Source organism: Heterocephalus glaber, unplaced genomic scaffold, assembly GCF_053883595.1.
Source record: "Heterocephalus glaber isolate CG9 unplaced genomic scaffold, H.glaber_assembly_v1.0 deba00001457, whole genome shotgun sequence".
Classification (NCBI taxonomy): domain Eukaryota; kingdom Metazoa; phylum Chordata; class Mammalia; order Rodentia; family Bathyergidae; genus Heterocephalus; species Heterocephalus glaber.
Window position 1 is genome coordinate 24,838,904 of NW_028258305.1, and position 21,672 is coordinate 24,860,575.

Sequence of the window (21,672 nt, forward strand, 5' to 3'; positions counted from 1 at the left end):
ACTGTATAGAATTACTTAAATTTCCTGACAACTGGAAATTTAACTAAAACTGACATAAAATGTGTGAAGTAAATATCAGCTAAATTCTTATACTTTCTCAGTTGCCCAAAGTGTAACTTTTAATTTTCCCGAGTCATTTTTCTTTGCTGCATATGCAGTCTGTCTTTGAGTCTTTCACAATGTATCTGTTAAAGCTAAATATAAAATTAATTATCCTTTTCCATACTGTCTACCCTGATGAAATTCTGATTTAGCTAAAATGAATATAAGGTTAGTATATAGAGATTCTAAAACTCTGTTACCTTTTTAAAAATTGTTTTTAAATGAAAGCATTTAAATATAATATTAATTGGTTTCCTTTTGTTAATCAGAGTTTTTAGTTGTTTTTTGGGGGGTTTTTTTGGTACCGGGGATCGAACTCAGGACTTTGCGCTTGCAAGGCAGGCACCGGAACCACTGAGCTAAATCCCCAGCCCCAGTTTTTAGTTTTTGTGTGTCTTAGGATTCAAATACATTTAGCATGATATAAATGCTTTGAAAGTTGAATGCTTGAATTAGTATTTTTCTGATAGTTCTTAAAGGTATATTGTGATTTTTGCACCAGAAACCTGTGGTGAATGGGTTTGGTGTATTATAGTAGCAAAAAGTAGACAATCACAGATAAGCAAGGAGGAATTCTATTAGTATTTACAACTTCATCTGATATCAAGTCTACTCAATGTATTTTCCTACCAGTTTTTTTTTTTTTTCTATACCAGCGATGGAACTCAGGACTTTGCGCTTGCCTGGCAGGTGTGGCACCACTGAGCTACATCCCCAGCCCTAGCCATACCAATTTAATGTGAATGCTACAGTCTTGAAGGACAACAATTAGAGTTTCTGGATTTATTTTGTTAATTTTAAATATTTAAATAGTACATATTAAGTATCTTTATTTAACAACTAATAAACAGTTACATGTGGTTATTAAGATGTAGACAATAATGACTTTTTTTGAGACAGGTCTTCCCTAAGTAGTAGTTCAGACTGGCCTTGGATTCACTCTGTAGCCCAGGCTGGCCTCAAACTCAAGATGATCCTCCTGCCTCAGCCTCTCAAGGACTGGGACTACAGGCATCCACCACCTCACCTGACTACATTAAATCTTTTTACCAGCCTTTAAAAAGGAAATATGTGAATTGTAGTGGTGCATGCCCATAATCCAGTCATGTATCATGACTTAAAATAGCTATAGCAAAGCTATGCTGTGACTTTGTTCTTAAGTTTGTGATGGATTCATACTGGCACTAAAATTAAGAGATGATTAATAGTAGAATTCTGTCTTGCTTATCTGTGTTTTTATTTTATACTTTTTTTGCCAATACTCTGGAACATACAGGTGTTTACAAACAAAAAGCCCTAGTGCAAGGCATTTGGTAATTTAATACTAACAGAGTATTCTTTGGAAAGCTTAATATTTGATTAACTTGTACCACAATTACTGTTCACTTCCTAAAACTATTCTCTTTCGTTAGGATGCCAATATAATTATTGTCATATCTTGTCTCTTTTTTTCCTCCCAGTTTGACTGGAAGAGATAAATAAGTTTTTGACCTTGCCACTTCATTTAGTTAAGGGAATGATACAAATTCGCCTGGCTTACACATATAAGCATAACAGTTTTTGCCTGTTCAGGAACCTCTATGTAGTACAGAATGTTCTTCTGAACATTAATGTCATGTCCATTCCTACTTATATGTTCTGTTCTTTACATTGAGCCTTATTATGTTCATAGAAGGCCATATGTGATAGTTGAGTTATGCTCTGTCTCTGTTATGATGTGTTTATACACATGGGAGAGTAGAATATAGTTTCAGGTAGCTGTTTATAGCCAAGCAATTTTATTTTAGAAAAGTAAGTGACTGAAAAGTGTAGTTACTTCTCTTTTGGTAACATCTTTTCATTCACTGACAGTTATTGTGAACAAGTGAAATAAAACTGTTAATCAGTCAAACAAATGTTGCCTAGTTTACTTGTTAGATATCTGTATATTTGAAAATTGTATGTTTTTGTATAAGTCCTGTCGTAGCCAAATAATTTGATCTCCTAATTTTAGAATTATAGGTTATATTCACTTTAATGCTATTGTGTTGAAATGTTAACCATTGTAACCACCCACTTATAGATTAAAGATTGCTTTAAAATGAATCTTTTGCTCCCCTCAGTCTAAATTATACCTCTGGTTTATTTGGACTTTAACACATTTTACTATTTATTTTGAAACTGGTATCATCTTTTCATAAATTTAGAAGAGCTGTTTCTCATTTTTATTGGCATGAACATAATTTATTGACTTAAGAAAGCTAGTATGAAAAATAATATAAAAAGGAAATCCTTTCGGGAACCATCCATTTTGATGAAATAGTAGTTTCCAAAACTGTGGTTTTGAGGAATGATGTTACCTGCTTGTTCAGTCAGTGCATGTCAGTGGAGTGGTGATGGTGAGTGGGTAAAGAAAAAAATGTGTGAATTTAAGGATTTGGTATGGGGACATTTTTCCTTCCCTTTTTGTCATTTCAAAATAATGCCTTCTTATTTTTTGTTTTTGTATTCTTATAGATGCATATAATATTTTCCTGAGAGCACAAAGACAAAACATTATATTCAGCAGTGACACTTACAGAACTCTTACACAATTACTGCTGTTGACGGACAATTTCACACAAGCGATAGAAGTGAAAATGGCGTAAGTATTAGACCAGTTTTACCTTCCACTTTAAATATTGGCTACCACTAGGATTTTTAAAGATGTATTGTTATAATGGCGATTGATTAGCCTCAGCTACCCATACAAGAGATATTTAAAGTTAACTCATTTGTAAGTTATTTTTTAACTTAAAAATATTTGCTGTCACTGGTCTTACAGGGTTATATACGTTTTATTAAAACTCATTTTAGATATTCATGTGTGGAAAAGCAAAAATTTTATTATATTCTGTTGCTTGTTTGGCTCCTAACTCCATCTGTCTTTTGTGGTGGGAGCAGCCTGATGTAACGAAGATACCAAAGGCTTTGGACTTAGACCAGGGTTTGAATCTTACTTGAAAGCAGGATGACCTTGGGAAAAACCACCTGCTTTCTCTGAGCCTCAATTTTTACAAATAATTATACTAAAATTTTCTTCAAGATACTGAGAATGAGGGAGAGAAAACATAGACATTCAGCAAACTTTGTGTGTCTTTACTTTTTTTACCTTTGTGCTTTTTGGTTCAGTTTTGGGATTTTTAAAAAAATCTGTTTGGGTGGTAATGATAGCCGTGGTTTTTTGTGTGTTGGGTTAAACCCCTAGATCAGTGGTGTCAAACCTATGGCACATGTGTTGTTTTTCTTTGAAGGTAAAAGATGTTGATGATGAGTTGTTTTTTCTAAACTAAAACCTCAGTATTCAGGTTTAATTGCAATGCTGGCACTTTGTGATAAATATGTGGGTTTTGGGTTGAAATTTGGGCACTTGTTTCTAAAAGGTCCACCATCACTGCTCTATATTATGATACGTTGCTAATCAAAACAGGAGTAAAGTTTCCTTATTGGTGTGTGTATTGTCTGGCTCTGTCATCTTACCTCACATTACTGTTGAGTTATTAACCAATAATGGCCTAAAAAGGAGGAGCTTGAGATCACCTGTTTTGGAACATAGACATGTCCTGTTGAAGATGAACTGCTTTATTTCTGACAGGAAGGTTCAAACTTTTCCTGATACACTGAATTTTGAAATCTCTCTCAGCCAATAATATATAATCACAGCCCTTCTATTTCCCCTTATATTCACGAACTATAAAGTCCAAGTTTAATTTAATGTGTACATCACCCATGAAACCATCACCACCATCAAGGCCACAAACATATCCTTCACCTCCCAAAGTTTCCCCCACCTTCTCTATAATTATTATTTGTGTGTGTGTGTGTGTGTGTGTGTGTGTCCTAGTTTTAAGTATATAGTAAAGTATCGTTAGACACTGTGCTGTGTAGAGCTCCAGAACATAACCTTTCATAACATAACCTTTGCACCCTTTAATCATCATCTCCCTATTTTCCTCTATCCAGCCCCTAACAACTGTTACTCTGCTCTCTGCTTCTGAGATTCACTTTTTAGATTCCACATAAAAATTGAGACTTTCTGTATGGTTGAGAACACTTTTATTTTAGCTGTGTTCTCCCACCAGGTTTATCATATAGCTGCCTTACCCATGTAGCTGTTTGAGATCCAAAGCCTCAGATCAGCCTGGCGATTGGATGCATGTCATTTTTCTTGAGTCAATAAAATGTTGTATCTACCTATGCAGAATTGTAACTGAAGTTAAATCTATTTTGAGTAACTTTTAAAATAACTCTGGACTGGGAAATTCAGAAGTAGAAGTTCAAGTTCCATTTATACTGTCCAACTTAATTGTGTTATTGCAGGCATGTCACAAATCTTTCAAGATTCATTTCCTAGTTTATGACCAATACTAGACTAGGTTGTCTCTTTTCCCTTCCAGCTCTGTATCAGTGATCAAAATAAAAAAGAATTAGCCAGATCACCACATGAGCTACTGTACAATGCAGGGAGCAGTAGCTGCTAATATTGTTTGAGGTCCTGACACAATCCATGAATAGCAATCTATTGTTACAGCTATCTGTGTAATGCCACTTGATCAATCTCAAGAGGAATAGTTTTCCTATAAACTAAAAAAATGCCATCTTTGGTTTTTGCTGTCTCTAATGTGTTACAGATGTACTTAACTTCTGAAGTTTTTACTGACAAGGTCAGTGACCATTCCCAACAAATAATGAAACCTCAAAAGTAACAGTAACAGCTGCCTTGAAATTTTTTAAAGAAACCAACCTTCTTTCATCTTTACTTTCTTCATGTTTCAAAGTAAAAATTTACTGACAGTGAATTGTTTCAAGGAAAGTAAACTGCTTAAAGAGCAGTGAGGGAAATGAATTATTTTAAATCTCTGATAACTAAACATTATTGTTAGAGAAGTTGAGAATCATATTATAGCCCTGCTTTATCTTTTGAGAGTGGTGCATCATTTTCTCTTGGCCTTACTAGCTTTCTATTTCTTTCTATCTAGAAATGTTTTCCAAAGTAATGCAAATTATGAACCCTGACTAATGTCCCATGCACTTGTTATATAAACACAATCTATAGTTCATTTCTTACTCTGAAATGTCTAATGTCATCTGTAGTACTGTCTTTTTTGGTTAAGATAGATTTTTTTTTTTTTGGTACCGGGGATTGAACTCGGGTCTTCGCACTTGCACAGCAGGCAGTGAAACCACTGAGCTAAATCCCCGGCCCCTAGATAGATTAATTTTTGTAGTTGATTATAAGTTGAGTGATTGATACCCTTCTCCCTCCCTGTAATTATTTTCCTTTACTTTGGCTGCTCTAAAAAGAAACAAAAAGGTTTAGAATTGTGTCCTATCCAATCCAGTAGTCACTAGCCATATATGAGGCTATAAATTAAATTAAATATAATTGAATTATGTTATTAAATATAATTGAATTATATTATTCTGTTCCTCTTGTTATGGTAGCCATATAGCCATATGTGCCTAGTGACCAACCTAGGCAGCTCACAGAAAGAATATTCCCATCACCACAGAAAGTTTGGTTTGATAGCACTGGAAAAAATGAGACTAATAAATTTCTTTTATTGTATTATATGAATGATTCCAATGCAAAGGTCTCTGTCAGTAACTTTTTGTAGTTTTTCTCTTCTTGCCAGTTTGGATTATATTTTGATTGTGATTGGTCTCTTTTTACATTTATAAGATAGGGTTTTTTTCTTGATATTTATCTCTGCTTTCATATTTGTAATGAGTAGGTAGCTTCTTGAGATAGGAAGAGATTGTTGATAAAAGAAAAATATTACATGTTTGGGGTTTTTGAAAGATTTGTAGTTCATACTTTTTTGTTAAAAGAAATTTTATTACCGTTTTAGAATTTTAGGTAACATTCTTAAGTAAATGTGCCATAAAACATACAATAATATGGACATGAGAAGTGAGCTTTTAATAGTGTGATTTGCTTAATTATGCTGCAGCTTGAGAAAAAAAAACCTTTATTTTATGCACTTTATAGTCTCATACAAGAATTGTTGACTTAAAAGCTTTGACAGATGGGACACAGGGAAAAAGTCAAACTGAGCAATGGGTGCTTTGGTGGGATTAAGAGGATTGGTCACTGAGTTAAGAAAATCCTGTGTCCAGAAACTGCAGGATGAACCTTAGCAGCTGAGAGTGACTGAGAGGATGGGCATGTTGTGGTGTCTTTGGAGGATTTTCATAGGGTTGATGAGAATAATTTAGCACTGACCCTGCTTCCCTGGCAGTCTGCTCACTGTGTGAGCTGGCGTTGGCAGCAGAGTCGTCACTGAGCCCGATAGGCAAATGGCAGCGATTGCTTTTGCTCCTTTTGACCTTTGGAGATTTCCTAATCGGGAGATGAACCCTTGGTGCATTAAGGATGCTGAAATTTCATCACAAGAGTTGTGCAAACAGAAATAGTACCTGGTTGTTAGATTTTGGGTTTGTTTTGTTTTTTAATCCTGTAGGTTCTAGTAAAAGTAAAGCAGTTTTTTACTCCTGATTTTTAAAAAGTTAGGAGTTTTGCTTCAGATTTAATAAGGCTGGGACAAGATTATTGTGTGAAGATTTTTAATTTTAATATAACAACAGTTTTAGTTCTGCCTGTATGTTTAAAAGCTTTAAAAACTGTACATATCTAAATGACAGAAATTTGAAAATTAATCGACCAAATGATATGGTGTTGGCTAGTAATATGCTTTAGTTTATATTTAAAATATACAGTGCTGAAAATAAATGCTCATTTGTGTTGCTGGAAGAATAGTTTTACATTTTATAATTATGGTGAATGTAGAAGAAAGAGGAAAAAGTATCCCACTTAGGATACAGCTGAACAATGTAGGGCATGCAGTTATTTTAGTCATCTAATGTGTCAGCATTCAAGAATCTGAACCGATTGTTTAAAAAAATCTTGTACTTTGTTTCTTTTGTTGCTCATTTCCAACTTTGTCATCTGTCAGAATGCAAAAAAAAATTATCCTTCTATAACCATTGACAGGATAACACAAAAGCTGTCTCCAGGTCGATATTTTGCAGCAATATTTTTAACATACGAACAGTAGTTTTTATAATTTCACCTTGGTGCTCAACCATTTATTATCGTATCAGAAGCATGTCAGTAATTCCTTTCTAAATGTCTGCTTCTTTTAGCGCTGAGACCCACATCAAGGGCTTCACACTGAACGATGCTGCCAACAGCTTCCTCATCATAGCGCAAGTTAGGCGGGATTATTTGAAAGGTATGTCACAATGCTTGACCTTTACGTCACATTAATGCCTCTGCAGATTTTTCTTGTAACGCCCTTCGAATACTTGGATAAAGGAGTCCATTTAGCAAATTACCTGCTTATCAAGAGCCTTTTGTGGTAGCTGAGAGACGTAAATTACTGTACATGCATTTATAATACAGCTTGAATATGAATGTACTTGTCATTTGACCACTTAGTCCAGTTTCCATTCCATTTAACACAAGATGGGTTTTCTTAAGATGAATCACAGCTCTTCAGACATGCAAAATTTGTGTTCCAGGACGAGAGAAAGTACAGGCTTTCAAGTGCGTTAAAATTCACAGCACAAGTCATTTTGCTTTGGAAATTAACATACTTTCGAACATCTGAAACAATTCCCAGCAGTTGTTTCTTGCATATTGTGTTGGTTGTGTGTGAGATAGCAAATGTGTTAAATAGAGTGTTAAATGTGTAGGGTTGTGCACCAAATGATTATAATATTGATTTTTAAAACTTAATCTAATACTTTTTTAATAGTTCATAATACCAACAGCCATAAAATACAGTTTAGAGTTTTTAAATGAATGTTAAGAGGGTAACACTAGAATGATGTGGAAATATCTTGAGGAGGGTTGGGATGGAAGGGGCTCGGTGGTTTGGTAGAGGCTGTTTATAGGTTTGCCTAGTGAGGTGGAGTTGGATCTGGAGGTTTTGTGAATGAGCTCCCAAGGGGGACAATAATAACTCTCTTTAGGTAAGAAGCTTTTCATGTTAAGTTTTATGTTGGAATTTTAGCCAATACAATTAACACCACAGTTTTGCTAATACAACAGAACCCATTTAGTATATCTTTAAGGCTGGAGGAGAAGCTCTTTAACTCTTAAATCTGTTACTTGGTTTCTTCCCCTGTCTGTAATGTGTTTCCCTTCTTGCATGTCTATAAAATAATTTCATAGCTCTGAGAGAAAGTTGCACTAATTGTGCGACTTTGGTGTTGGTTGTAATACCTGAACATGCTGGTCCTTAGCTGTCTCCGTAACTAATCAGGACTGAATATGTAAGTGCTGATTTCTCTCTTTGCTACATTTCCACCTCGTCATTCCTCAGGTGACGCCTGCCCATCTAGACATCACTGGACAGCCCTGAATCATAATCCAGTTGTGTGGGGCTTGTTACTAAAACTTTTAAAAGCTTACATTTCCAATAGAAAAGACTGTTGAGCTTATTTTTCGTGTAGAGATGATAAAATAATTTTAAGACACAGAAAAGTTAACTTGCTACTCATAAATAAGCTCATTGTGGTAAATAGCTTTATGTTTCTATAGATGCAAAAAACAATACTATTTTAAGGGTTCATGTTGAGCTCCTATGTTTTATTTTGACTGCTATCCTCTACTTGTATGTCAGGTGCCCTATGAAAACTACAAGAAAGTGCACAAATATAGTTTCTCATTTTCTCCACCATTCAGCTTGAATGGATGGTTGTCTGAGAACAGAAGTGGGGAGCTCAGTGTTCCCCCTGTAGTTCCCCACTCCAACCCCTGGTGCCTAGTCTCAACCTCATGTGGGAGTAAAGCAGTCATCAGGATGGGAATGCTGTTGCCCTGTCCATTTCCACATTGTGCTCCATGGGTGTTGAAAGTTCCTGAGTTTTAAAATTCCTTTTCATTCTTCTGCCCTTCTCTCTTTCAGGTTTCTTTTAGTCAACCCCATTTAAGACAGTAAGAAAAAAGAAAGCCAGATACATCTTAGTGTAGTTTCATAAACATGCTGTGGTAGAATATTAATACCTCATGCATGCGTAGCACCTTTGCAGTATACTCAGTCTCGCTGAGTTATCAAGTAAATGTTGGAATTGGGTAATAGTGGGAAAAGACTTCAGCATAAGTACAGTTGTGTGTGTGTCCTTTAGGTCATTAGCTATGATGACAAATTCTGTATAAAAATATGATTTAGGTCACACAAGCTCTCATACTCCTTGTTAGTCACAAAATGATCTATTCTGCTTGCCCCTCCACTCTCTCATGTACCCATAGATGCAGCCTCGCGGGATGGTTGGACTCAGGTCGGTGTCCAGCAGTATGACTTTGACCTCAGAAAAATATTAAATTCTCTGCCCTAGTAGCTCATCTATAAAAATTAGTACTTACCTCAGAAAGTTGGTTTTGAGTGTATTTTTTGTAGTACTATGTCTGGTATGTAGTAAATTGCTCAACAAATACAGTAAAATGCTCAATAAATTCCAGTTTCCATCATTATATTTTTGTTATTTTGATTCACTGATGGGAAGACTTTCCCAACATTACTACTTAAGATACTAGAAATATTTTATCTGTGTATGACTTCACATTAACAAGACATAATCACACTTATTTTCTGTAGATATTTTTAAAGTAGTATAAAAACACCTTTTGTGAATGTGTGTAAGATTTTATTGAATATGCTTTTTAAGTGACCTATGTGCCCCATTTGAGAATTGCTAGCTTAGGTTATTTATAGATTTGGGGTAATAATAGTTTATTCAGTAATAAAGATTAAATTCATCATGTCTTTTACTATATTGTTTTTAGAGACTGTTTAATTATTACCCTTTCCCGTTCTTCTGTGAAAGATAAGCTGTTCTTATTCAGAAAGCTGCTTTGAGAGTCTTAGTTTTGTCTAGGGTACATTGCTTTAATTGCTATAAAGCTGTGAAGTTTTCTTTGGTAGTGGTAGTGTGATGATTGTTATGCTAAGTATTATTACATCCCCCTCCCATCTACTACTCTGTTTAACATCAGGATTTTGCTACACTTGTAGATAAGTCGGCAAATCAGAACGATATTCCAAATTTATCCACAGTCGAGTACTTAATTGTGATGCTTTAAACAAAATACCATTTGCTATAGCCATGAGAATTGAGTGAGCTTGATTTTCTTTAAAAACTGAATACAAGAAAATATCTGCATGGTGCCTTTTAATGTAAAATAAATCTGTTAGTGTGAAAATTGAGTTTTCCAGTTTGGCTACTTCTGAGTGATAAATCCTGTTTGGACCAGAGAAAGATTTTCCAGAAAAAAAATCTTTCAGATACTAAAATTTTTTTATAATCATTAATCTGAGTTAATAAAAATTGGAAAAGTATGAATCTGGCTAAAAGTTATATATTTTTGGAAACACTTTAATTTTTAACATTCTTCCTTATTTATACTTCTGCATCTATCAACATCATTGAAATTAGTCATAAAATAATGTTACACCTGAATGGAACTCACATTGCCATTCACACTTGTGTTCTCTTCATGGCATAAGTTTCTGTGCTCTTTTTATAGATAATCAAATACTTGTTTAAGATTTCTTATGAAGTATTAATATTTTCTGTAAACTAGAATAAATTATTCATAGGTTTTTGTATACATCCATTGGATGCTCAGATTTAAAAGCTGGTTTTCAAAATGCATTAAAGTCAATATGAATCAAATAAGGAAAACTCTACCCTTTACTCTTCTATTTTAGAGGCTCTAACAACTTTAAAAACAGCCTTGGATCTGGACCAGACTCCTTCTAAGCTATCAGTGACCCGCCTTATCCAGGCGTTTGCCTCTAAGGGTGATGTGCAGAGTGTAGAAGCAATCCAAAAGATGGTCAGTGGACATGACTCCATTGGGCTCTCAGGAATGATTTTCATCAATAACATTGCTTTGGCACAAATAAAGAAGTAAGTATTTTCAAGCTTCTTTGAATGACCATTATATCAGATATCACATTTTACAACTTTTTCTTAGGCCTGTGGAAACCATGTCAACTTAGAGGAAATTTCAGTGCTGATTATTGTTGCTGATTATTTTCCATTTTGAATAATTAATATGTTGAAAATATATTTTATATTTAAGTTAAATCTTAGAATAAACATCAGATTCATAAAACTTCACAGTTGCCAACTTTTCTCATGTATATGTGTATGCGTATACATAGTTGTGTGTGCGTTTGTGTATGTGTGCGTGTGTGTATGTATATATGCATGCCAGGCCTCTTGTCAAAACACTTCTTTACAAAAGTGAAAATGATTTCATTTGTCAGCAATACTTGAGTGCTACTCTACTAGCATATTGTGAAACAGAGGGCCTGGCAAACTTGTACAAAGATGTACATGTCTGGGATTAAGGTTGTAGCTCAGTGGTAGAGCATGTACATAGCATGCACAGGGCCCCAGGGTTCCATACCCAGCATACGCACAAAAAATCATTTCCATATTCCTCACCCAGCCACCTTATCAATCCACATACCCACAAGAAGGGGAGGTATTTAGATGATTTTCTTACTGTTGTCCCTAGATTCCTTGTTGGGAATCATCACTATTTAAGTAAACAGGACTTGATTGTTTTTGTTTTGTTGTTAACCTCACTAGCAAAGTACAAGATCCATAGGGATAAAACAGAATTGACAGTCTTAGAATGCCTTTGAGGAGAAAATGTTCTTCAGTTGTTAATCTTATGTACATTTAATGAGATGTGATATTAAAATATTTGGTGTTTGCAGGATTTTTTGTTGGTTCCTATTTCTTTGAACCCCCAACGTTGTGTTGTATTTTGTTTTTAACCTTTAAAATTATTTCCTTAAATAGAACTTCAGACTTTCCTTTTAATAAGAAGATGGAATTCTTTTAAGTTAGAAGATTAAGGAAAGAAGCTGAATGAATTTTACAAAATTATATACTGTAAACACTTTTATGACATGAAGAACATGTTTATGTTCACTATTAAATAAGTAATATATGAAATCCATAAGAAAAATGTATCAGGATATTCATTTTTAGTTGGAGAATTCTTATTTTTAATACACTAATTTAAGCATAAAATTGATTATTTGGACTTGGAGTATCATAGCTGTAAAATATCAATTATAAATTACCTTAACTAAAAATGTTTGTAGTTGTTTTTCATGATTTGTTCAGTAGACATACATTTGATTTTTTTTTTTTAACATAAAGTTACTATTTTCTGAGAATTTTAATATGGAGTATTTTCCAAATACTCCAGAAAGAAATTTATGTGACTGTGGGTTAAAGACATGAAAACATACTAGCTGGAGACATGACCACCTTTAAAAGATGTGGTATATTATCTTTACCTTGTACAGTAGGGACCAGTTGTAGATTATAAAGCCAAAATTATATATTTAAACATTATCATTTTACATCCAAAGAGCTGCAAAATGAAACGTTTCAGATAGTTACCCTGATTAATTTTTTTATATAACTGTTTCATCTCTCGAGAGCAGTATTTTAAAATAAGCAGCCATTTCAACTAAGTAAAATAAGTAGCACTATAGCATGAACTGCTCAGTGATTGCTTTTGCTACCCAAATGTGATTTAATTATATAAAGTTTTCTTAATCCTGTTAATTGTAAATGTATTCCTGTTTTTCCTAAAGTATGTGCATGAGTGGACCTAAAAATAAGTTCATACTAAAACTGACTATATTAATATAAAAGCAATTTTTAAAATAATTTATTTTGCTTTCTTATTAGTAACAACATAGATGTTGCTATAGAAAACATTGAAAATATGCTTACTTCAGGGAACCAAACCATAGAGTCTCGGTACTTTGGCTTGTCATACTTATTCAGAAAAGCAATAGAGGAGCAGATAGAACCAGCAGTTGAAAAATGTAAGTTGATTGTTTAAAGAACACAAAAATACATTTTCTCTCTGGTAACTAGACCAAATTTCTCTGATGGATGAATCATACCACTGTTTTAACAAAAGATTTTTTTTACCTGTCATTTTTTCCAGTAAGTATCATGGCAGAGAGATTGGCCAATCAGTTTGCAGTTTACAAACCAGTCACTGATCTTTTCCTTCAGCTTGTGCAATTGGGCAAGGTGGATGACGCCAGAGCTCTCCTACAGGTAATGACTCAGAGCAGTGGCACTTGTAGTTTGTGAGAAGCAGCTGAGAAATTATTAGACATGCTTGTGTGTGTCACTCCAGAAATAAAGTGCAGTACTGCTAGACCATTTGAATTCAGCATGAATCAAGGTTGCATGTTAAGGAACTGGATTGCAGGTTGTAGTTTGCCAGTTTTAAAGATACCACATAGGATGAGGAAAGTCCTTACAGTTTAAGAAGGTGTTGAAAGTGGAGAAGATGAATTTTGCTGGAATGATTTAAAAACAAATGGTTCTGTCCAAACAGCAATTCTTTTGATTTTCTATTTTAGTTTCTCTAATGCTGTAAATAGTATGCATCACCATGGCAACACGGTTTACAAACAAGAAGTAGGAAATGTTTGCTTTTCAAGTACAGCTTCTCACTGAGTACTCAAGACATTCTCAGTGCCTTATTCAAGGTTTATTAGAAGTTGATTTTGCTTTCTATTCACTTGTGTGTCACAGACACATTAAATGACAAATGCGGGTCTCTGTGGCCCGCACTCTTGGTTAAATTAGCAATCTTCAGGGAAAGAGACAACTGCATTCATGCCATTTTAACAGAACTAAATATAAAGCTATGCCAAGTGCGACAGAACGGTGGGTAATCGAGCTGCCACTGGCAGTGTACACAAACAGGCACCGCTGGGGAGCCCCTTCCCAGCAGGTGGCAGTCAAACAGTCACCATGATCCCGCCAACGGCTGTGTTTGTGTAGACTCCCTGTGTCAAATTGAAGCCTGAGACCAATTTTTGATAGTAAATAGTATTATATTCACTTACATTTCCACCAGCAGCGAACTATCTTAAGTAGTAGATAGGGAAGGTAAAACTGTACCCATTTGCTTGAGCTCCAGTTTTGATTCTTAAAGTCCATCTAGACTGACAGAATCCAAACCATTTTTAAAGGAAATGCCTGAGATTTTTCCTCTGAGTTAGCAGTTGTATAAAAAGATATATATAAACTGGTACTGATTTTGAGGCTTTTACTTTTGTTTCTGGACACAGAGGAATTCCAGTTACTTGTGAAATTTCTTGTTTGATTTGGTTTATTTACCACCCCCAACCCCTTCCCCACCCTCCCCACACCCTTTTTTTTTTAAAGGAAAAAGCAGTTTATATAGGGATTTCTTTTTGTTGTTGTATCTTGCTGCCTTTAGTGCTAAAAGTTTCTCTTAATATAAGAACTCATGTTTTATCTTCATGTATAGGTACAGGGATATAAGCATATAAATACCTCATCATACACAGGAAAGTATTTATTCAGCATTAACATATTCTGTCTGATAGCTTTCTAGACAGTGGCACTTGACTTCCTTTGGCATCTTATTCTCAGCCATGATCTTAAGGGCTGCATAGAGAGCTCAGCCAGTAGCCGGGGCAGGAGGTAATCAGGCCTAACCCAGAAGCTCTTGGTGACAGCTTAGTGTTAATGCTACAGCAGCAGTCTTTTCACTTATGTCCCTTCAGTCAGCTGAGGTTCCAGATGATAAACCCTTTACTCATCCTTTACCTGCTTGTCAAACATTAAAGGATTATTCTTGCTTTAGTGCAGAACACTTTCTTCACAGATATTGCAAACATCAGTTTATAATGTAAATGTTCTGTGTGCCTCCAAAAGTTCTTTTTGTACTACTCGTTTTAATATTGACAGCGTTTTGGAGCTTTGAAAGAGCAATGTGCTTTCAGAAACTTAAGAGAATGACATCTATGATGAGTGTAAACTAAAATATTGTCTTGCCATATTTGATTTGACTATAGCACCTAAGATTGGATAGACATTTGATTTATCTGGTCTGTCACATAAACTTTTTTTTTTGAGTTTAACTTTTGTCTCTTTCTCAAGCACTGGCTGTCTGTTGCAATGAAAGCCTTTTATAAAATAGAGAGATTGAAATCAGTCCTTTTGTATGCATAAGTGTAGGTAATTATACTTTAAAGAGAACTTGCTTTGTACATTTTAATTTTTATAAAGAAACGAGCAGTTATCTCCCTGACACCTTATTAAATGTATAATTAACCTTATGATCCCTAGCTCACTTGTGAATGCTTGGCAGTATAATTGGAGAGGAATAGTGTTTCTTTTTTTCCTCTTTCTTTGCAGTCCTAAACCTTGTTCTGTGGTTGTTGAAGCATTAGTTTAATGCTTCCCTTTTCTTTTTAAACAAACTTTACACTTGAAATGCCAAGGACAGCATTCACCATTAGTTGGCATAGCTTGTACTTGTTTTCTTTTTTTCTTGTCTTAAAAAACATGGTCGTCTATTTGGCTTTCCTGGTGATAATGATACACTGTTATATTATTGTGAACTTCCTTAATTGAAAATATTCACCTTGGTCTGCTCGTTTATCAAAAACCTTTACTTACTGAATAATTTAACTTTTAGAGATGTGGTGCAATTGCTGAACAAACCCCAATTCTGTTGGTGTTCTGTTTTAGGATTGCTCAGCAAAAGGGAAAGGTATGTACATTACTTGTTTACAAATCAAAGACAGTCTCGTTCCATGGTTTAACAAGAGTCCATTGCTTCAAGATCTTGTACAAAGCACCATCAAGACCTAAGTGTGTCTTAAGTTTTAGGGTGTTGATGCAGAGTCAGATGTGGCTCCTTAGATGTACTAAAAATGAAAAACAAGGTCTTGCAGCAGATTCCTTGATCGTGTATCTGTGGGCTAAGAGCCCCAAGAAAGGGCCCTTAGAAGTCGAAGATAAAATCACATGGCTTAACATGGACAACAATTGACGCACACTCACTGGTCAGCATTATAAAAAGAGGAGGCACTACTTTCCCTGGGGATAAATAGCAGTGATTGATATTCTAAATGGGGAAATTCCTTGTATGTGACTTGTTTTCCCATTTGACCCCGATTAATCAATATTACCTGGGTGACTGTACTTATAATCTTATTGGTTGGTCATGGTTTTGTCCCACCTCATGCCCACCTTGTAAATTTCCATTGGGTCTTATAGTTTTGTCCCACTTTGTACCCACCTCACCACATGGCATGGCTGTATAAAACATCTTTGAAAAGTGAGGTGAGCATGCAACCCACTTTCTGGTCCCTCTTCTGTCTACTCTTACACAGAAGCTTTCTTTTTTTTTCTTTTTTTTTTTTTTTGGTACCGGGGATCAAACCCAGGTTCTTGCCACTTGCACAGCAGGCGGTGAAACCAGTGAGCTAAATCCCCGGCCCAGCCTTCTTTATCTCAATAAATTATTTCTACTCTTAAAAAAAAAAATCACATGGTTTGAATCGCCTTGGTGCACTTAATAAGGCAGAAGCAGTTCAGAAGGAAACTGACCACTGCCGAGCGTCTCCCATTGGGTGGCTGCTTCTGACTGTTTCTCAGGTAGAAGCTCTCACAGGCGAGTGAACCATTTGGCTTTAAAATTGATATGGTCTGCCAAACTAATGTTCTTTTTGGTACAGTTACCTTATCTATACTGTAAAAGGGGTTGGGTTTGTGGGTATGTGTAATATCATCTGTTCTTGATGTTTAAAAAATAAGAGCATAGTGCCAAAAATTATTTTAGATCTAATTTTACCTCTTGAGCTCCAGGAACTTAATGCTCAGTTTGGATACTTAATAAAGTTTCAAATTGAGTACAAATTGTAATTTTTGTTCAAGGTGAAACTACCTAATCATTTCACCTAAGGCAGAGAGGTCTGGTTTTCCTTTTTTGTTTTTTTGGTACTGGGGATCAAACTCGGGACCTTGCACTTGTGAGGCAGGCACCGGAACCGCTGAGCTAAATCCCCGGCCCTGGTTTTCCTTTATTTCCACACACTTCCCCTACCTGTACACACACTTTTAAAAAACTTAACCTAATTACACTTTTTAATCTCTGAGTCATGTATTTATGTCCAACAATATTTAGAAAATACTTAGTTGTGTGTGTGTATGGGCGCCACCCCACCACCCCCCATTTCAAAAGAAATTTATCTCACATTTTTGAAAAGTACAAGGATCTGTGCTGGGGGTTTGGTTTGTAACCTACCCAGTGGTAGAGCTTGGGCTTAGTGTGCATGAAGCCCTGGGTTCCATTCCCAGCACCACAAGGGAAAAACAAATGTAAGAATTTAAAAAGCACTTGTAGGCCAAGTGTGGTGACACACACCTGTAATCCCAGCACTGTGCGAGTTGAGGCAATAGGGATGTGAGTTCAAGGCAAGCTTGGGCTACACAGAAAGTCCAAGGCCATTCTAGACTACCAAGTAAGACCCTATTTTTTAAAAGAAGATGGATTGATTACTTGCTCAATCGGGCAGGCACTGGTCAGTCTGTATGTGGTACAATGCCAGGTTCTTTCTTACTGCCTAGGTCCAGAGATGGGACAGGAAGCATACAGTAACTACATCTGCTTAGAATATTCCTCACAGGAAACTCCAGAATGCAATAAGAATTCTGGGGAAGATGCAGGTCTAAGCGTGGGTGGTCTGAACACACATGCCAGAAATGGAATTAGGATTTTTAAAATACCAGTTAGTGTCCTGCTCTTTGACAGTAGAATAGGTAAGTCAGATTTAGCCTCTTGTGAGATGGCATCAGAGACTAAATGTATGTAAAATTTATCATCAGTTTGTTCCACAATATTGGAGTGTGTCTGGAAATACTGTTTGATCAGTTCCTCATTAAGGTAAAACAGTTCTGCATTCTCTACAGGAAATAAGACCGTAGGTGTATCTACATACCTTTCCAAGGATTCAAATAAAAATTTCAGTGAGATTCTGCAAATGGCTCTTTTTATGTACCAAGCAGGGAAAACTCTAGGCTGTTTTGGCTGAATCCTTCACATTTCATGAAAAAAATTTGGCACCCTTGAGGTCTCATAACTTTTTGGCGTGATTACCAGTTGATAAAAAACCAAACATTACGAGTTTGATCCCCGGTACCAAGAAAAAAAAAACACAAAAGAACCAAACATTAAATATTTAGAAGCAGTATCCTGAAATAAATAATATGTTTAAATATTTTAGAAAATCTTCATAGAAATATAAGTGGAATTCCATCATCTTTTGAAAAATGCTGGTTTGTTTTATGTGTAAATTAATTGAAGCAGCATTAAGTGCTGAGATACACAGAAGGGAAACCATTCATTACATTGAATAGGCAAGGTTTTTTTTGTTTTTTGTTTTTTTTTGGTACCAGGGATCGAACTCGAGTCTTTGCGCTTGCGTAGCAGGCAGCGAAACCACTAAGCTAAATCCCCGGCCCGAATAGGCAGTTTTTGTAAGGATTGTCAAGATTTTCTAATGTAGTATTTATCTATTAGCAGTCTAGTTCATTGTTCTTTTGAGTTTGTCGCAATATTACCTTCATTTTAACTTCCTAGGCACCAGTTCTGAATTCTTTGTTAGAATTGATTCCCGAATTACGTGAAAAGGAAGAAGCATACACTTCCGCCATGAAAACCTATGGTAATAAATTTAATCTTTATTTTGGGGGTGGTTACTGGGGATTGAACTCAGGACCTTGTGCTTGCAAGGCAGAAGCAGCGCTACTGAGCTAAATCCCCGGCCTTCTTACTGTCTTGTGATTTAAATTTTTGTAATATAGTCAACTAAGTCTTCAGCTTGAAAGCAGTAATTGTAAATATCAGACAATTACTGATGATATAAATGATTCACTTAGCCCTAGAATAAGTTTTAAACTGTGTGAAAATTATGAAATATTATATAACTAACTCTGAGAAGTATCACTGAGCATCTTTAGGCAGCACAGGTATGGGGAATAGGTTCCCAGGCTCCAGAAAGACCCAGAAGTTCACTTGGATTTATGTATTAGAAACCAGTTGAGCCTCCTCAAGGCCCTGCCCCTGAAAGGTGGCATGAAGAGGAGGCCTATTTGAGATTGGCCCTTGCCTTCCATCTCCCTCAGCCCCCTCAGCCCCCACAATCTACCTACTCCTTTGAAATAATAAACTTAGCCCAAGGTTCACCTCCCAGTTGAAAGTGTAGTCTTTTAACCAGTTTGTCCCTCATTGCTAGAAATCTCATGAAAGAAAGGGAACTGATCTAAAGTTTCCTTACTACTCAAGTAAATGTTACCATTTCTAAATGATGATCATTTTTCTGTCTGCCATCTGCTGATTTATAGAGTATATAAAAAATCATTTTGTTGATTTTATTTTTTTATTATATTGGTACATTTTAGGTATGCAATATAATGACATTCATCCTTGGAGATTTGTACCTTTACATAATGCATTTTGATTCTTTTTTTTTTCCCCCTTCCCCTGCCCTCCCTGTTGATTTTTTGGCAGGACAGGAAACTGAGCAATCAGAATTAGTAAATTGGTTCTCCCTTTTCCTACCCTTACGTGGAGACTATATCCTTATTTCAAAATAGAGCTATCATCATTAACCTCTTCAACTTTCCAATAATTAAGATGAAATACCATCAAATACATAAAGCACTTATATGTTACTACTGAAATAAGCAGGAAGAAGAGAAAGGAATGATACTAGAGCTAAGGCAGCTTCCTAGAAGGTCGAGCTTGAACCCTTGACAGTAGTAGGGGAATGATTCGGCAGGCCCTTGGGAGGGAAGCAGAGGATTTCCACAGAAGAAACTGACCTTAGCCAAATTCAGATGGTCTGGTCCACTCTAGTAGGCGCTGCTGAGTCATTGGCCCTAGTTCCCCTTTTGGGAGAGCCTGCGTGGATTGAGAACTTTAGCTTATGGTCCCTTTGACTATCGTGGATCTTCAAAATTGCATAATAACCAAAGCACCTGATACCATTAATATTATTCTAAAGGTCTTTTAAGTATCGCTCTGCTTGTCATTTTCCCTCTCCTTCATAGTGAGTAAGTCTACACGAGGGTGTAGAGAAGCACCGAGGACATTCATAGACTGAGTGTGGTTCCAGAGCACCATTTTCCTTGGGATAAAGGGATCCAGGAGTCCCTAAGCAAGTAGAATGTTCTGGTGAAAAGAGAAAAATAGGTCATATTTACCTGTAATTAATATCTTTTTCTTCTTTAACATGGTCAGTCTTGGACAATGATGTACCATCTGCTAAAATGCTGTACAAATATTTGACTGCAAAGAACATGAAAATGAATGACCTATTTCTAAAGCGTTATGCACTTCTGCTGAAGAATGCTGGAGAGCCTGTTCCTTTCATTGAGCCCCCTGTGAGTATTTCTTAATTAAGAGGAGAAAAAGCCTCCACCGATTTATGTATGCCTCGTAGGAATGTATAAAAAATAAGTTGCATCCTTAATTACATGAGGATTAGGTCATCTGTGTGCAGAACTGCCTGGGGAGGGCCTGAGGGATGGTGCCGCCATGGCCGTGGCCGTGGCCAGGGAGAGCCAAGCCCTCCGAGGCTGGGGTTCACGTGTCAGGTCTGCCCCAGCCTGCATATCTGTGTGAGTTTATTACTGTCCTTGGGCAGGATTTCCTACTGGGATAGGACTTTATGACCCAGTATTTCAGTAGCCAAGCATATTATATCACTGTTAGCTACACATGCATTTTAAATAAGTTGGTTTTTATTTCTTTATGATCTAGAAATTTGGTTTACATTAGTAAGAGAAATCACATATGCAGAATTCCATGTTAATGTATCACTGAACTGAAAGTCATCACACTAGTTTTATTTCAGACACCTTAGCATTCCATATCCAAGCGTAGTGTGTGCATATTTACATGCATAGAAATGTGTGTGCAAAGGCTCCTGGTGCTAACTTGAACTATGTACTTGTGACCCTCAGGAAGGAACTCCACAGAGTGAGGAGAGGCTCGCCATGGGCCGCACAGTCTTGGCTACCAGTTTACAATGCTTTGTGATTTTAAGTTTTGTCCTGTCACATCTTGCTCGTGACTCATTAACTTTCTTCTCTCTTTTCTCTCTCTCTCTCTTTTTTTCCTTTTTTCCTCAACAGGAAAGCTTTGAATTTTATTCAAAACAGCTAAAGGAATCAAAGGAAAACCCTTCCTGAAATAAGCAGAGGCTGCCTTGTTTTGTGTGTATTTGTGATCCTATGTCTAAGTATTATTTCTAAGATGTGTTTGAGAGAAAAAAATAAATAAGTAAATTGAAAATTACTTTGTTTATATATTTTTTCATTTGTAAAGTACAATGTAATGTTCACCCCCTTATTGACAGTAACTACACTTACTAGGCTTTTTTCTTTCTGTCTACAGCGTAAATCTGTAGCATTTTCAGAATGCTTTTTGGGGATTGAACTCAGGACCTTGCGCTTGCAAGGCAGGCAGCAGAACCACTGAGCTAAATCCCCAGCCTGTATCTGTAGCATTTTAAGGCTTCTTATGCATGTGAGGCCATAATTTTTCAACAGTCTTCTCCCACGCAAATATTCAGTTTCCATGTCTAGTTTATTATTTTCAGAGACTATTTCTTTAAGACATGCTTATTAGTTTTATTTATCTGAAAAAGTTTGGAGCTA

The 21,672-nt window shown here is 35.9% G+C and overlaps 1 protein-coding gene across 2 annotated transcripts in view; it reads left to right on the plus strand.

Annotated features, from left to right (window-relative positions):
* Lrpprc (leucine rich pentatricopeptide repeat containing) overlaps window positions 1–21,310 on the plus strand; it is a 112,030-nt gene extending 90,720 nt beyond the window's left edge. Inside the window, exons 30-38 of one of the 2 annotated variants that reach the window (XM_004839374.3) lie at window positions 2,599–2,725; window positions 7,267–7,355; window positions 10,839–11,040; window positions 12,853–12,992; window positions 13,118–13,233; window positions 15,641–15,715; window positions 18,590–18,674; window positions 20,252–20,394; window positions 21,148–21,310. In XM_004839374.3, coding sequence (XP_004839431.1) covers window positions 2,599–2,725; window positions 7,267–7,355; window positions 10,839–11,040; window positions 12,853–12,992; window positions 13,118–13,233; window positions 15,641–15,715; window positions 18,590–18,674; window positions 20,252–20,394; window positions 21,148–21,204 — 1,034 coding nt within the window. In that variant the 3' untranslated portion in view covers window positions 21,205–21,310. The remainder of the gene's footprint in view (window positions 1–2,598; window positions 2,726–7,266; window positions 7,356–10,838; window positions 11,041–12,852; window positions 12,993–13,117; window positions 13,234–15,640; window positions 15,716–18,589; window positions 18,675–20,251; window positions 20,395–21,147) is intronic. The other variant, XM_021253809.2, reaches the window with a different exon arrangement.
* The last annotated feature ends 362 nt before the right edge of the window (window positions 21,311–21,672 follow it).